The sequence below is a fragment of the Helicoverpa armigera genome, chromosome 25 (assembly GCF_030705265.1).
Source record: "Helicoverpa armigera isolate CAAS_96S chromosome 25, ASM3070526v1, whole genome shotgun sequence".
NCBI lineage: Eukaryota > Metazoa > Arthropoda > Insecta > Lepidoptera > Noctuidae > Helicoverpa > Helicoverpa armigera.
Genome location: NC_087144.1, coordinates 5,511,546 through 5,529,497, shown reverse-complemented (window position 1 = coordinate 5,529,497; position 17,952 = coordinate 5,511,546). Strand labels below are relative to the sequence as shown.

Here is a 17,952-nt window from a genome sequence, read left to right as displayed (position 1 = left end):
TTGTCGTAGAGCCCGTGAACAAGCCACGCCATTAGTCCCCGTCATAAGACGGTGACAGACACTCCACTGAAGGAGGTCTAAACACGGCCGCGCAAACTCCTTGAGGTGCCCTCCAAACACTTCTATTATACCGGATAGATGTGGTAAATATTATTATAGGGTGCTTTAACTTAGTGTAGGATGGGAGTGGAGTGTTTCTTAATTTACTGGTGGATGTGATCTGATTTGAGCTAAGTTATACAGATATTAGGTACGCTGTTTATGATTTAGGGAACTTGATGTTTTAGACTTGGCATCTTCCTAAAAAAGAGGAGCTTTGGAAGCAGGCTCGGTTTTGGTTTTCAGTATGTGCCCACGAAATTATTTACTACTTTTTGTTTTTAGCTTCGACCGATCCATCAGCTGTTTTTCGATGATAGAGATTGAAATTTGACATAATTTATATGCATCTAATGTCAAAATTGAATTTCCAAACCAACGAATAGGTTGGTTATTGAAATCCGCAGTCAACCTTCTAAGCGAAGTTTTGACTGTTTTAGGGCTTCCGTCCACTTTGCAAATCTTCGATACCGGTAGATTTTAGTCTCTAAGCGACAGCAAAATGAAGGTCACATATATGTACTGAGTACTTAGGTCCGCCTTTAGACTAGTTTGCAACAAACTATTTTATTCTCCTAAAACAATAGACAACCTAGTCTCGCAACTGGACTAAACTGTGTTCAAATACAACAAACAACGACAAAATAAATAATAAAGCTTGACGTCAAGTGTTGTCCCGCTGGCCCATTTCCAGCCTGGTCCATTTCGCGGGACGTCGCCGGAAATGACGCCGACTACCGAGCGACACGATTCGCACTCCATTCATACAACCAGCCAGTATTTATTATTAAAAACTTAAAGGACCTATATAAAACCTATGTATAGAAATTCAGTTTTCGAATTTGGAACAGCCCTTTTGCAATTGAAAATGGCGGTCCCAGGGGATTTGAATTTCGAACCATGGGTTTGGATGTGATGACACATGCACCATAGATACACTATAATGACATGCACTGGTGCAATTACACAACAAAAAAATCTTTTATATACATGTTTTCTTAACAATATGATAAGGTCAAGCTTTCTTTAAAACTATGCAAAGGCTGCACGCGTCAATGGAACGTTTTTCAATCAGCCCTACTTAAACATTATAACCTACAGCAAATAATGCGGTTGAATCCTTATTAAGAATTCGTCACAAGTTTTTACGCAAACGTAAATGTATGCACGCCAAACGAGTTTCGTTTTACAACTTGCAGATATGTATGAAAATGCATCAGCATGCATGATATAGGGACTTAAGTATGTTATTTTAAACGTAACAGTTTGAAAAAACTCTCAGTCTAGAAGGCTTTGTTTCGGACTAAACTCGATGTTTTCTTACCATAAGATTGTAATATCTACACAAAGAAATACTAATAAATCTGATGCCTTTTGCAAATTCATAACATCAAGTCTCCTACGTAGCGAAAAACGGCCAAACTCTACAACAGTATTGATTTTAATTAAAATGCAGCTATAGATTGTTAATTAAGTCCCGCTAAAGAGGACAGCCATTTAATATTCATTTTCATTGGCAGTCTAGATAAAAGGCTCCGATTTATTGGCAGAGACAAGTCTAAACAGATTCGTTGCATTTTCAAAATTCGAACTGGGAATACGTTCATTCTTTTGTCCGTTCGCGGTTTTATTCGAAAAAGGAACATGAATGTAATTTGCAGGCTTTTTCAGTACAATCAGATTCTGTAATTCGACTTATCTCTACTTAGCACATATCAATTTTTGGAAAAAACTAGAAAATAAAAAAATAGTTACTTACCTGTCAACCTACGTAGGTGGTCTTGGTCATATTAGACTAAAATAAAAACGTGGGGCCCATTAACTGTTGCTGTAGTACTTTCTTCTAGAGGTATAATAGGTGTGGATTGCATCGACTTACTATAATCGTAACTGGAGAATTTGACAATCAATAATCAGCCGTAGCGACTTCACCAGCGAACGCCGAGCTCATGATCTACCAAAGTATAAAGATATGCTTTGCCACAGGTAGGATTTCAGAGGGGCCCCACGTTTTTATTTTAGTCTAATATGACCAAGACCACCTACGTAGATTGACAGGTAAGTAACTATTTTTTTATTTTCTAGTTTTCAGTGCACATAAGATAAAACCGTTTGACTTAAAAGTTTTTTTACCGATTTTTTATTTTCTAGTTTTTAGTATTTAATGAAAATGCCTACCGAATATTCCTCATTCTATCTAATTCATTTAGTGCATCATTATTACACGGTCTCTTATCTGATAATTTATTACAATCTAATTTTCATAAAAAGTCAATTTTTTTAACGACGTCAAAAATCATCAAGTGACCCCTCCCTGGTTCAGCAGCGGTAAGGGAGTGCCAGACTCTTACTGACTAAAAATAGTTATGTTTCGTCGTAGGCCTTTTATGTACCAGGGCCACGTTAACTCTTTCGAACAATCCCGCAGCCCAGGCAGGCTTTGGCCCTGTTGGGCCCCGCTGGGGTTGCTGACAGTATTCTACTTGTGTAGCCCTTTCATTTGATACCCATATTGAGGGGGTTGTGGAAAAATATGTAATCCGCCATTTTGTGCCGGCGGCCATATTAGATTTACAATGTTATTGATATTTCTATATTGTATTGTCATCGGAATAAAAGCTGTATACAAAATTTCAGATTAATCGGTTGACAGGCAGAGGGTGAAATTTGAATTACTAAATTTGACCCAAGAATAAAACAAACGGGATGAGCTAAATAAAAGCGTTTAAAAATTGTTATCAGCCATTTGGTGGCGGGGGCCATCTTAGATTTCAATTTTTCATAGTAAATTGTATTCTACTTGTTGAGACCTTTCATTTGATACCCATGTTGATGGGATTGATAAAACCTAAGTTATCCGCCATTTTGTAGGGGCCGCCATCTTGGATTTGAATTTTATATAGTACATTGTATTCTACTGGTTGAGCACTTTCATTTGATACCCACATTGACGGGATTGATAAAACCTACGTTATCCGCCATTTTGTACCGGCGGCCATCTTGGATTTGTAATGTTATTGATATTACTATATTGTATTGTCATCGGAAATAAAGGTGTGTACCAAATTTCAGATCAATCTGACAACAGGAAGGCACTGAAATTTCAATTTCTAAATTTGACCCAAGAATGAATAAATAATAAAACAAACGGGGTGAGCTAAATAAAACCGTTTAAAAAGCTAGACAGATGATGTAGAGTTGTCCATTGCGTCATTAGATTATAAGAATAATATTAAGAATGTGTATGTATATCAAAATAAGATAACACAAAGGGGTGTGAGACAGTCGACCGTTTCCCGCGCGACTGTGCTGCCACTTTCCTGTGTGGCGGGAAAACGGAGAAACACACCACGACGCCTTTTGTGAAAGCTAAGGTGTATTATTTCTTCTATGAAGGTATGGTGAGTTCTTTTAACATTGTGTAGGTTTGTAAACTAGCTATTTCTTGAGGTGTTGTTCTAAATAAACTTGTTGGACCTGTACCTATAAAATAAATACTTGACCTAAATGTTTCAAAATAGAATTCTCTGTCTAGCACGGTTAAAAAAGAAAAGGAATTAATCAATTAACATTTTAAGGTGTTACCAATTCACACAAGGAGCAAATCTGACCGATCTAAATATAACTTTGTATGTTTAGATCGGTCAAAAGGCAAAATAAACATACTGTTAACTTGTATTTTTATCTACTTTTTATATTTAATAGTTTCATTTTGCATGTCTTATGGTAGGCTATATGATCAAAGCCCCTTTTGTTAAATAATATAAGATCCACATGTCCACAAAAATAAATAAGTTTGAGTTTGGAAAATTCAACATGAAAATTCATAATAAACAGTTGATTTAAGAAAACTGATGTGTATGTGGTGGTTTTGCCATTAAATAGAGCCCTTGACAAGTTAGCATAATGCTTACATGCACCTACATAATAGGTATATTACATAATTTTCCTCAACTAACCACATTGGACAGTCATGATCTATTTTCATATTGCAAAACAAACAAATCATCATCATTTATATACTTTATAGGTATAGGTACATTTCAAAAATATTTGTTTACTTTAGTTGAATTTGTGAACTGTAACCTATATAATAGCCATAGCATATTGGGCTGACATAGTGTAGTCTCAATATATGACATGTCATCGACACGAAAGAAGAAGAATAATAGCCAAATTAATTTCTGTTTAAAAATGTTTCTATAGTTTGGAAATTCCCAACACAAAATATTGATTACTAGCTGAATTTGCACACCAAGCCAAATCAGTTCAGCCATTCTTGAGTTTTAGCGAGAAAAATGAACAGAGGAAAACTTTGTTTGTTTGGTTGTAATGGATAAACTCAAGAACTACTGGACCAATTTCAAATATTCTTTAGCCATTAGAAAGCTATATTATCTGTGAGTAACATAGGCTATATTTTATCCCCGTGCGGGCAGTAGATCCCACGGGACGCGGCTGAAACCGCGGGAAAATGGCTAGTTTTAATATAGTAGTAGTTGTAATAGTGAAGAAAATTATTTTGATGTCAATAAAAATACCTTTTTGATAGAGAAAAATTGCACAGAATGCCATCAAATGAGAGGTATATTATATTATTTGTAGACACATAATATTTAAATCTTCTTTAGTGAGACAACACAATGTATGTAACAATAATGATATAAACTAAAAAAAGTACATTTCATTACATACCTATTTTGTTATTGAATTACATATCTACATGGTCAATTGACTGAAGTATGAGATCTATTTTAATAAACAGGAAAAAATATCAATGTAATAATATACACATAGGGAAAGTTTCACAACTAATTACAGGTCATAGATAACTTATTGAACTCACCTATATGATAGGTACAATTATTTATATATTTTTTGAGTTGATATTTTATTTATAACTCTTGATCGCCAGAATATTATGAATGTTTGTATAAAATACTGACGACTTGCTAGATAGTAGTCGTTTCTGCTAGATAATAGAGTACTAATGTCAGCAAACTTGTAACTAGCTTCGCAATTTATATCGAGCACACAGCGTCAGCAATAAACGCTCATTACTCGTGTCATTCCAGCTGTTAGCTCGCAGTAATTGGCTCTGATTAGACGGTAACCCCGCTATGTTATGCCTCCGCAAACCGGTCGGAAAGCGACACCTTTCCAATGCACTTTAATTCTATACAAAACCTTAATAAAAACCCACATATCATACGTGTAATATGAAGATATGATTATTTACTTGTTACCATGTAAACAGAGCTCTGTTATAAACAATAAATAACAGAAAACATTAAAATACAAGCTCTGAAAAAGTGACACTTGCTCCGTCAAAGAAACATTGGAATTTTGCAGAAATGCTTAATGTTATAAGAGTTACTTACCTTTTAAAATTTCTAACTTATATCACACTATTTATTGCGTATAATTATAGGAAACACTGGTTCTTTATTAAAACAATAACAATAAAAGTTTATAGCACTATCGAAATTATTGACACCCATAGGAGGAACATAGACAAAATTTGCGTTTTTAAAACTAGGTCAACTGAGAGGAGTTTTCACTTTCGATGAAAACTGTAATATTTATCAACTTTGAAATAATAATAAAAAACAAAGTTATTGAATTTATTTTACATTCCGTGGTAACGATGTCTTAAAATAATTAGTATTTTAGTTTTATATTGTTTATTTTTATCTGAAAACTTAGGCCTTGTTCATGGTATTCGCTAAGATTGCCATATGAAAAAATAACATAAAAGTATTCGGGTTCTCTAGACATATTTCATAACACAGCACCAATTAATACTATTCCGTAATTTTCTCCGATTGGAGAAAGTGATTTTATTACATGATAAGAAAGTTACTCAACAATGTTTTGTTGAGACGAAGACCCCTAAGACGACCCATTGACCGACGATTTTTTCATACGGCTACCTTGATTTCCCTGAAAATGTCAACCATCTGCACTGGCATGTCAATGTGTCAGTGTCAGTTGGTGTCAGTGCAGCTGTTGTCAATCTCTAATGACGAAATTCTCAAAGATTGCGTTTGCGAATCAACAGCGATAATATGTCAACGATATAATTCTGCCATTTGTTTGCTGCGTAATCTTCGAAAAGATCAATATTCCGATAATTGACTGAAGACGAAAACAGTGTTCAGATGGCGCGCATCGCTTATCAGTGAACCTGCGTACATAACTTCGTATAAGATTGTTTTGCGTGTGTAGTGATCAAACTATAGTGTGTAAATACAACTATCTAGATACACAATGAGTGAACCACATATGAATTACAGTGGTCTTTCTGGGCCGTCGATGGCTAATGTGCCGTTTACGGGGCACGAGAACAACTTTGTGAATAATATTGCTTCGACATCTTCTATGCAAGGGAATGTGCCCCCTCCTCTACCGCCCAGGCCTGACATGAGTCTCCAACAGGGCATGGTGCCTAGCTACGGTGGAATGGGAGGGTATGGCATGGGATCCTACGGCGGGATGGGGATGGGGATGGGGTCCTACGGGATGGGATCCTATGGGATGGGGGGGTACGGAGGATACGGTGGATATGGTATGGGAGGCATGGGAGGGATGGGCGGAATGTACGGAGGATACAATAGATACGGCGGAGAGATTGAGAGCAGGTAAATGTTTTTATTATTAACTAGCTGACCCCGCGCACTTCGTATCGTTTAAACCTTCCCTGGACCTCTACAAACATTTTAAAACTAAAATAAGCCAAATCGGTCCAGCCATTCTGGAGTTTTAGTGAGACTAACGAACAGCAAATCATTTTTATATATAAGATTCTCAGTGCTTCCTATTATAACTTCTAATTACTAAAGTAGAACCCTACTTAGAGAATTATTGTTAATTCTGTTATCAATATTTTGACGGTATTTTAATGTTGCTTTCGCTATGGCTATTGTTAATTCACACAGATTACGATGTCCTTCAAACATATCAACTGTTCCCACATACATTTAGGAGTTTCATTTCATATGCATAAGTTGTTATGTGACTGTTGGGTAACAAATTTTGCAATGTTTTACATAGAACTCACCAGATATATGAGAGAAATAACATTAGGTCAAGTAGCAATTTAATACAAATCAAAGAAAACTGACCATCTGCATTTTCTCCTACATCCCAAGGGAACTGCTACCCATATTGATAAAAACTAGTGTATATGAAATTCTGATATTCAAATAAGCTAACACTGTTGAGTGTCATTAACATCCATTCGATAGTTTTGTATCAAAGAGTAACAAACATTCACTTTTATAATATTAGCTGTTTAAACTATTGGAATGTAGTTTTTACTCTGATTTTTTCTGAACCCAAGTTATAAACTATTTGCCATATTTCATTGCAATACCAATTCATTAAATAAAAACATTATTTTGCTTTGTTGTGGATTACAATAATCAATTTAACCATTGAATTTTGACATTAGCTTTATACAAATTATGTCAAATTTCAAACTCTAATGGCCAGTTTCTTCATCAAAAGTAAAAGCCAAAGTAATGTATGAAGTAAAAGTTACGGTCAAATTCGTTTTTTCAACGCTAAAGTGACAGCAAAATTAATAGAAAAAATGAATTTGACCGTTACTTTTACTTTAGACATTACTTTGGCTTTTACTTTTGATGAAGAAACTGGCTGTTAATAAGAAATGGTTTGGTTATTGCAATCTGTAGCAAGTTTTTCTTTTGCAAATTATCTTCAGTTATAATGTAATCTTCCAGGTTCATCCAATTAGCTGAAGAGAGTTCACGGCCAGCATTTGAGACTATACAGGGGGTAGTGCATGCTTTTGGCGGTGTTGCCATGATGCTGGAAAGTACATACTTCGCTTTAACCAGCTCATTCCGAGCTATATTAGGTATGTGTGAGCAAAATAATTATGTTTAATAACCATTTTCCTTTCACAAGCGTCCCATAGAAACTACTGCCGGTACTTGGACGAAATATAGCCTATGTTACGCAGGGATAATGTAGCTTCCCAACAGCGAAAGAATTTTTTACATTGATTCAGTAGTTTTGGAGCCTCTATGGTACAAATTATACATTAATATGATCAGTATGAATGGAGAGGGAAAGGCAAAGAAAAGATGGATGGATCTTATATGAAAAGAAACACATAGGAAGTGGTGAAGGGGCAGGCGTTTTGGGGGTTGTCTTTTGTAAATTTGACGTTCAAAAAGTGCTGTTTTTCAGCCTACTTTGAATAAATGACTTTTTATTTTGATTTTGAATTGGGAACAGGGTAGAAACTCGGGAAGAGAATGGACAGAAATTAACAATAAATATTTAAGTATTGCGTAAAGAACAGGTTTTATATTTATTCATGAATGAAAAAGCTGCTAATTAAAACCTGTTTAAATGTTATGATATCAACAAGTTCCAAGATTTGTGGATTTTAACCTATGGACTTTAGACTGTGTTCACTACAATTTTTTTTTCCTTTTTGTAGAATCGTTTTTGTTGCAAATATTGTGTTTGCTTTTAGAAGAGTGTGTAAGACTGTATACATTGTATCTTTTTTCAACTATGTTGGGGTTGGCTCCCAGTCTAACCAGATGCAGCTGAGAATCAGGGTTTCATGGAGTGACTGCCTATCTGACAATTTTTTCTATGTATTGTGAATATGTTTAATACTATGCGTTGCTAATGCTTTGGATGACTTTTAAAATAAAAATAATCCATTCCAGGTGTAGCGGAAAACTTTGGTCGATTGAGGTCACTTTTTGCCCAGTTCTGGTCCACATTTGCCGTGATAAGGACCCTGAACTGGATCATCAGGAAGCTAATGGTTATCATTGGTATTCGGACTGAAAATGAATTTAAGGTAAGTTGAAATTCACTTTTCCATCAAAAAAGGTTAGTTTAACTTTGTTGACTAAAAATATGGAATAAGGAAAGATGAGAAAAGCTGCCATAAGGCAGGTAGGTCAGGCGTCTTCTTCCATGTCAAATACATATAGTGAGGTGACTAAAACGATCACTTACGAGTGAACTAACGAGGCGTTTGGGTTGTTTGAGACATTTGTCAACGATTTTTGTTATTACAAAAAATGAGCGGGTTCCAAAGTAGGCGTATAAGTGCGGAGTCAGTAACGTTCTTAGTCGAAGACCTGTATTTCGTTGCGATACTTAGGAGATTTTCCGTTATGACACCTCCGCTTGTCATTTACGGTTAAAAAGGTTAGACAGACTGATTAAAAGTCATTGAACTCTGAAGTCAATAATGCATTGATATTATATGCAAATGTCTTTGTAAATCATTGTTTTTGTTCCTCAGTTAATTTGAAAGTCAGAAACCTACATAGGAATGAATTTATCAGGAAATATCCTATAGTTCGGCCGTTCAGAGAATGCGTTCCTGACACCTATCAGTTAGTCAGGACTAGTGATGGGCACAACATAACACTGAGTTCGTTACCGTTCCCCCAAAATAAACCGCCGCATTATTTTAAGATTATTTTCGTTTTAAATTGGCGGAATCATTTAAAATTTATATTTTAGTTATTTAAGTGGAAACCAAAAAAAGGTAATATTCATATAATAAAATCGTTTATTTATTCTTTGTTACAAAGTTACAATCTGTATTTCTATGCAATAAAGTAAGTACATTGAATTGAATGTGCGTACAGAATGTTAATCAGACTCCGATTCGCTTGAGGAGGTGGTGTCTTCATCATCATCTTCGCCTACGTGTATATTACGTGTATATTACGTGTATATTAGGTATTATCAATAACAGAATCAATCCTGATATCTCGGTCAAAATCTTCCAAAATCAGGTTTTTAGAGCTCTACCTCACTGGGACGCCATGGCGACGTCGCCAGCGGCACAGGTCTGGCTACTTCTGGCATCCAAATGTCGCCAAGTCGAGTGGCCATGGCGTCTCGACAGTCAATTGTTTACGTCGTCGCTCAAGAAATTGCAAGCTGACTGGCGACCACATTGGTGACTGTGTGAGGGAGGTGCGCTTTACCGTGTACATTATAGTGGCTACTGTGGCCACGTCGCCAAGTTGCCACGGTAGCCAGAAGCCACATACATAGGGAACTGTAGCTCGTGGCCACGCCTCCAATTTGGCGACGTTACCAAACCGTCGCCAAGTGAGTTAGGTTCCATACATTTCAACACTAACTGCTTGGATACGTAGCCGGCGACGTCGCCATTGGCGTCCTAATGAGGCAGGGCACTTAGTCTTAGCGCACGAAACGACAACAAAATGACTATTTAGCGTCACAAAATGACGGCCCATGATGCCATTTGGGGTTACCATTTTCAACCTAAATATAAAAATGTTACTTTCTTTCGCGCGTTCAGTTTGATCATAGTTTTATTTTTATATTTCATAAAAGTTATCCTATAGTCCATTATTTTCAAATTCTTAAAAAGAAAAACAAAACGTATTATTTTATATTATAAGTATAACTGTATAAGAACCATCAACCAGAACAGATTACGATACTTGCCTGTTATTTTTAGCACAGCACTACAAATATAAAGCGCTGACATAACCTTGTAATAGCGCAGTATAGATTTAGAAAAATATTGTTTACCAAGTTATTTGACACTCAATTTGGCACAAAATTACAACATTCATTGATTATTATTGATATAATAATGTTGTTTTAATGCTCAACAATTGTTAAAACGATAAACAACCAGCAAAAATATTTTTATCGTACTGCAACGCCATTACAAAGTTACGTCGTCAGTTCAATCGCGATGTGTCAGAAACGCATTCTCTGAGCGGCCGAACTATAACAGTCCATATCTTAGGTACTTTATCTTATTTCGCGTTATCTTGACAATGAATTTAGTATAATAGTTATCTGATATGTATTCTTATATCTCCGCACTACTTGTTTAGTTTTTAAATCTGAGCATGTGTAAAAATTATTCCTTAATGAGATCCACGTTGGCGCAATGGTCACTAAGGTCTGCCGAGTTTGATGGCCCCGGGTTCGATTCCCGGTGCAGTTGACATTTGTGTGATGAGCGTGTTTGTTGGTTTGGGTGTTATAGTATGTACCTATATAAGTCTTTTCTCATAGCCTCTTGACAACATTTGCAGACATAAATACTGATAATGTAAAAAAATATAACAGATGTATAATGATAATTAATTTAGACTACACATAAACACAATGTTTATAGTATTTAATCGGATGGATAACAAAGCTAACCTTTTGAACTATTTATTATTTGAAAAGTGATAAAAAATTAAAACATTTATTTATACTAGCTGTTCCCCGAGGTTTCGTTCGCGTCCCGTCTAAACTACTGCCCGTACCCGGATAAAATATACTTACCGTTAGTTGCACAAAGCTCCATTAAAGTTAAGGCTTCATTAAATCTATTTCTGACACTTTTTATTTTGTTGACAAAGAGAGGGCTAGCAATAGATTTAAAGAAGCTTTAACTTTAATGGAGCTTTGTGCTACTGAGGGTTAACCTATGATACTCGGGAAGAGTGTAGCTTTCCAACAGTGAAATATTTTTTCTAATCGGTTCATTACTTTCGGAGCCTTAGAGTAGGTACAAACAAATATTTCCTCCTTTATTATTTTAGCTTAGATATTACTGCTAAGTTTCATCGAAATCCGTTCGGTAGTTTTCATAACGAACAGGAATGAGTTTTCTGAAATAAATGCTAAGCACAATAGTTTGAAGATTGACAACAGATAGGACTTATCTTTTCAGTGATATCTCACTTCAGTCACGCGAATAAAACAATGATAACATTTGTACCTACCGTTAGTTTTTATGATTATTTTCTAATCGTACGTCATGTTTTCATTGATAAATATGAAAGATTTGATAAAGTATTGGACGTGTTCTGACGGCGGCTTTTTCAAGAACCTATGTATTCTTGACTCAGACTTGTTTTTTATACGATAGGAGCTGCCCCACACGGTTTCACACGCGACCCGGGGAAGCTTACTCGTCCCGGATAAAACATAATAGCTTATGTCTAGCGCAGATAGTTTAGCTTCCTAACAGTGCAAGAATAATTAAAATCGGTACAAATCCGTAACATATTCGATTCAAATTATATTATTTGACACCGATACCAAAGAAGCTCTCCTTAACTGCGGATACCTAGAATTGGTTTCTGCACAGCGACTCACTCGCGTAGAGATGACAAACCTAACTGCCTAACTCCGTAACTATTTTTGAAGAAAATATACTAATTTTATCAGGCTTTATATTTAGTTTTTGCGAGAAAGGATACCTAATAAACTCCTCCTAATCTTCATATTCCAGGCATGGGCAGAAGCAGTAGCAGCTACCCAGGACGTGCCTACCGCCGGCGCCCCCGGGCCGCGCACCTCGGGCTGGCCCGTCATCATGTTCCTGGGCATTGTGGCCGCAGCGCCCTATCTCGTGTTCAAGATGATCAGTGGCCTTAACAAGTCTATTCATGAAAATTGTAAGTAGCTTTTTTTAGATTGGAAATTATAAGATGACCCGCCTTTCTTCCTTCTGGATTCCTTTGTGTACACACGGCTACATATCAAGCTATACAAAACTAGTATAAGCTGACAGCGGTCAGCGGTCGAATGTGTTGAAAAATCATAAAAAGCGAGTCCAAGACAAACTGGTTTTGTATAGCTTAATGTGTAGCCGTGCATTCCTGCCGCATTAAATCTTTCGAACTATGTCGTAGCATCAGTATTGCAATTACTTTCGATGAGATTTGGTAAAGTTAGGTTCCAATAAAGCGATGGACCCCGGCTTAAAACCCACGATTGTTGCTTCTTGTTCACAAAGGGGCGGCCCTATTTGTAAAGTTAAGTTTCGATTCGAACAATCCCACAGCCCAATCAAATAACAACCAAAACTACCTTTTAAAAAAATAAAGTAGGTAATCTATATAAAAGACTAATCGATAAATAAGGCGCACGCAACAAGTTTTCTTGTACTGTGGTTGCTTTATAAATTTATAAAAAACAAAAAAACATCCAGATTAAGGCGAGGAATTGGTCAACAATAATTCCGTAACCGGCACGCGCATCTAAGGCGCCAAAAGGGGTCGGAGCGTCTGAGCGGGGCGAGGATAACAATACGCGCGCTAGCTTATAACTAAAAGTCGTAAGCGACAAAATGGTTTTGTAATTTTATTATTTAGAAATGATAATTTGATAAAAATTCCTTCTACAATTTTAAAGAGTATGTATATACTCAACTACTAAAAAAGTTAAGAGGCTTAAATCGGTCCCGTTTGCCCATAATATGTGAATCTCTTTTTAAAAAGAGGTATGTTTGATATATTTTTCTCTGTTATAAAAGTTACCTAATCATGTTTCTACGTCTAACAAAATAAGGTTTATATCATGAACTTTCAGGTAACCAAGTTGTATTTTGATCCGTTTTGTATTTACTGAGAAAAATTGAGATCCTTGGCGCCAAAAATTCCAATTCGTCCTCTTAAGAAGTAATTCGATTTAAATATTTTAAGACAATGGAACCATGAAACGAGCGCAGCATCGAAAGATTAAGAAAGACCTAATTGTATACCTATATAGTATTTTATTATTGTTTCAAATATCATATCACGTAGGTACTCACGTTTATTTACACGTGTTTTACCAACTACGTTGGTCTAACGTCCTGAAGATTATGTGCTCGATAATAATGTCAATAAGATAATATCTTGTTGATTAAGTTGACGACTTTCCCTATAACGTATACCTACTTTGATATAATGTAGAAACGCTGTTACTGTAAATAAATCAAATAAATTGTTTGATTGTTATTCAAAATGATCATGTTGATAAAATAGAACCAATTTCTCTTTTTAACTGCCTTCAAAAAAAAGTTCAAAAAAACCCATTGTCTGTAAAGTCGTTTTACTGACGATAGTTGAACGTGACAACTTGAGTAGCTGCCGATTGTGCCTCTTTGTCGCTCGCTGCGTGCTCTCGCTTGCACTTCAAGCCTTAAACGGAACGCCTCAGAGCGAGGTAACGCCGCATGAGTCATGTTTTTTCGTGCGTGCAGCCGGCTCCATCGATTTATAAGACGTTGTCACGTCAAAAAGTCTGGCAGGTCTTCATACTTCAGTTACAAAAGTAAATATGTACATGACGGCGCCACCGTCGATGTGTCAACCGTCGATCTGTCAACGGTGGAGCTTATATAAAGCGGCGCGCGCGCACGACTCGGGTCATTCGTTCGCCGACCGTTGCCGAGTGCACACCTCCCACAAATTCGTGATAAATAATTGTAGTGACTAATATTGTGTTAATTGGAATAAACCAAGTGATTGTGTGAAGACCTCTTTGTTTTATTTAACGATGTCGGATCCTGACGCCGACATACATATAGCTCATCTACACTGAAATTACGGGCCCCACTAGCTTATTTACGCATAAAAGCTTAACGATGTTAACGCAAAATACTATTGTGGGGCGCGTTATTTCAGCTTAGACAATCTCTACAAAATATACATAAAAAGTTACTAAAATATATTCATTTCCTTTCACAGTACACGACCCAACCACATGGAAGGCGCCTTTCAAAGCGATCGCGACATTCTCCTTCCAAGCCACTTCTCCCCAAGAACTCTCAATCCAAGAGAAACAGACCTTCGTGGTAGCCCCCCAGCACTTGCAGCCACAGCTCTGGAACACAGGGTGGCTCATGGCTTCTATAGACGGGAAGACCGCGGGGCTGGTACCTACTAACTATGTCAGACTTATCGCTCCTACAGAGAAGGATAAAGAGGTGAAAGCTAAGGAAGTAGAAGTTAAGGAGATATAGGTATGATGGGAATAATGGGTTAGAATTGTTTAACTTTGTGTTGTTTGTGAAAAGACTCGGTAAAATAAGGATTGGAAGAGTTCTTTGTGATACCAATTGGTGGTTTAGATGTTTTGTTTCACAAAAGCGGGTGAGTTATACTAGTGTGTGTAAGTGTGCATGCATATTGTCTTTGTATGCGTAAGCTCGGGAGCGCTCAGTATTGGTCGAGTCGCCGAGTCATGATGATGATGATGTCCTCCTAGCCGACTATCGGCTACGGCGGCTGTTCTCTTGTAAGGAGATTAGCCAACCGCGCAGGACATATTATAGTGCACAAGCATTTGCTTGGACACAGGTGCACTCACCATTCCTTCACTCTCCGCACCCAATAAGACGGCAATACGACACGACCGGAGAGAGATCACAAGCAGGGCCGACATTTACGTGCTCTCCGATGCACGGGTGTGTCAAGTCGCCGAGTCATACAAAGACAATGTGCATATATATTTACACACACATGTATGGGTCGCCTGCTTTCGTAAGATAAAATATCTATATCGTTATAAGCTTTAGTGTCAAATATTCGACCAAACGTCGAACAAATATTTTGGAGGTGGCACGTCGTGTTCTTCAAAAGGTTCGTGTTTGAAACACTTATGTAATTATTGTAATAAGACTGTAAAATTCGTGCCGAATGGCCTTTGCTTGCTTTGACTGAAGGTTTATGGTCGTGAAAGAACCCAAGTTCACAATATAAACGTCAGTTTTTATCAAATCCCTACGTAGTTGGGAAAAGGCGGATTATAACTTATTACATTATAAATTAATATTGACAGATTATAAATTTTCACGTTCAATTTTCAAAGTCAACGGCTGTATTGAGAAAACTGACGTTTATATTGTTGATGATTTTGGTCCTTAGGCCGTTGTAAGCTATACTTATGACGTAAAACGTAAGACCCTTTCGTAAGTCGCTTATAGTAATTTCTTCGAACTTCTTACAACTTACAGAAGTTAAGTAATTTTTACAAAAGCAATTTACAGGGCGGGGTTAACATAATACTTATGAAAGTAAAGTGAGAAACCTTGATATGAAAGGCATAATAATAGAATAGGCAACCCCAGTAGAAGGTGGCAACATTTTGAACACTAATTTTTTAGAGCGCACTAGAGAAATAGAGAATTGTATAATAAATTATAACCATTATCAATTTCTGACGAATTGAGAACCTCCTCCTTCTTAGGGAGTCTGTTAAAAATATTGGGCCCAAACTGTGATATTAAACAGTCACACAAAATTTCAAAGCATTCCAGAACGTTTTGAAAATGGAATAAACTTAAAAAGATGGAGTTGACAAAGCTTGTGATCTTAGCTTCATTCTGAATGTGTTAATTTCTATTGTTTTTTGACGAAACTGATTAAAACTCATAGTTGTTAAATTGGAATTTATTTGCCTACTGCGTTGGGCAGTGGATCCGTGGTCATCGGTAATGTTTACCAATGCAGTATCGTATTATCAAAGGTTCCACAATACCGATCTATGTATTGCTTATGATTGTTTGCAAAATTGTTTTGTTACTGCTAAAGAAATTGTTTAAAAAATGTTGCATATTTTATAACATTAGGGGTGCAATATTTAACTATAACGATAACCAAACAATCGCTATAGTTGCATAGTGCAACCCACCCTTAGGCGGTCCTTAGACTTACTATAACGTTGGGCAATATTTTTTTTAATATTAAGCAGTAATCAGAAGCTAGTAAGTCTGACACCAGTCTAACCAAGGGGTATTGGGTTGCCCGGGTAACTGGGTTGAGGAGGCCAGATAGGCAGTCGCTCCCTGTAAAGCCTGGTACTCAGCTAAATCCGGTTATACTGGAAGCCGACCCCAACATAGTTGAAAAAGGCTCGGAGGATGATGGAGTATTGCGCAATAATATTGACCATCTAAGGAGCGCCTTAGGTACCTAATTTAAGTAGGTTTATACTCACATATATTGTTGATATATTTCTTCGCATTTTTTTGTTTCCTTTAGGTATTTGTCTCAAAATTTAAACTTAGAATTATGGTGTAGGTACAATTTTGTTGTGTCAACGAATTCTCGTGGTATGTGATTATGTTAACTTATTTCTTCGTCACTATTTATAAGAGAAATTAAACCATGAATTATCGGATCACGATTTAGAAGCACACTGGTACTCAGCTACATTCGGTTAGACTGGAAGCCGACCCCAACGTAGTTGGGAAAAAGGCTCGGAAGATGATATCCGATCAGGATTTTGAAAAATCATTGCTCTTTTATGACCAGAAAAATGGACTTGTATTTATAATATATACGAAGTTTTTACTAGTCGATACGCATATATTTGAAATCCTGTAATCATTGACTAACGTCAATTTAAAAACAAAAGGAATAAGTTTTACTTATTCTATGTAAATTACAAGACTTATGAATTAGTTTTGTTAATTGATATATAACATGTATGAGCGATTAAATAGGTCCTGCCTATATGCATTTGACTTTAGTTTTCACTATATTACAGGTTATATTATTTATACTTATAAACTCTCTTCACTATGGATGTTATCATTTATTATAGGCGTGATGACAGAATTAATAAACAGTGATTCTAATTAGTCCGTCTTTTGTATGACCAAAAAATAAAAGCTACGTAATTATTATTTTTAACAAAACGTTTCAAAATACTATGATTAAATACATTATTGCATGGTATTGAGGGTTTATGACGTCACACTTATGTAAAATTTGTATTAAATTTATGAACGACGTAACACAAAATTACGAAAACGTCTTGTATTTTCATTGTTAGGAAAAAGTAAGTGTCTGTTTTTTAGGGTTATCCAAAAGACGGACTAATTACTTTTCATTTCACATGCCTATTTTATGATTATTGAATAGGAATAAGATCAGTGAAATTATATTGTTGTGGGATGGACTGATTTAGTTAATAAATAAAACCAAATATTAATACTTGTTTGATTTTAAGTACCTATATACTATATTAGGTCCATACTATACCATATAGGTACCATATTAGGTTTATGTAAAGAAATAAAAAACA

The 17,952-nt window shown here is 36.2% G+C and overlaps 2 protein-coding genes across 4 annotated transcripts in view; one reads left to right on the top strand and one right to left on the bottom strand.

The window, feature by feature from the left end:
- LOC110379551 (focal adhesion kinase 1) overlaps positions 1-5,637 on the bottom strand; it is a 179,420-nt gene extending 173,783 nt beyond the window's left edge. For 2 of the 3 annotated variants that reach the window (XM_064041580.1, XM_064041587.1), the window contains exon 1: positions 5,481-5,637. The gene's annotated coding sequence lies outside the window, so the exon portion shown is untranslated. The remainder of the gene's footprint in view (positions 1-5,480) is intronic. The other variant, XM_064041588.1, reaches the window with a different exon arrangement.
- A 454-nt stretch (positions 5,638-6,091) lies between these two features.
- LOC110379556 (peroxisomal membrane protein PEX13) lies at positions 6,092-17,859 on the top strand. The gene is made up of 5 exons (XM_049845657.2): positions 6,092-6,740; positions 7,845-7,981; positions 8,811-8,947; positions 12,386-12,551; positions 14,610-17,859. The coding sequence occupies exons 1-5, from the start codon at positions 6,370-6,372 to the stop codon at positions 14,882-14,884; spliced, it is 1,086 nt and encodes a 361-aa protein (XP_049701614.2). The 5' UTR covers positions 6,092-6,369; the 3' UTR covers positions 14,885-17,859.
- The last annotated feature ends 93 nt before the right edge of the window (positions 17,860-17,952 follow it).

What these genes read in the sequence shown, in the direction of transcription:
- LOC110379556 (XM_049845657.2), top strand. Translation starts at nt 6,370, where the DNA reads ATGAGTGAACCACATATGAATTACAGTGGTCTTTCTGGGCCGTCGATG. An exon ending in GGACTGAAAATGAATTTAAG is followed by an intron (nt 8,948 to 12,385) that starts GTAAGTTGAAAT and finishes TTCATATTCCAG; the next exon opens with GCATGGGCAGAAGCAGTAGC. An exon ending in CAAGTCTATTCATGAAAATT is followed by an intron (nt 12,552 to 14,609) that starts GTAAGTAGCTTT and finishes TTCCTTTCACAG; the next exon opens with TACACGACCCAACCACATGG.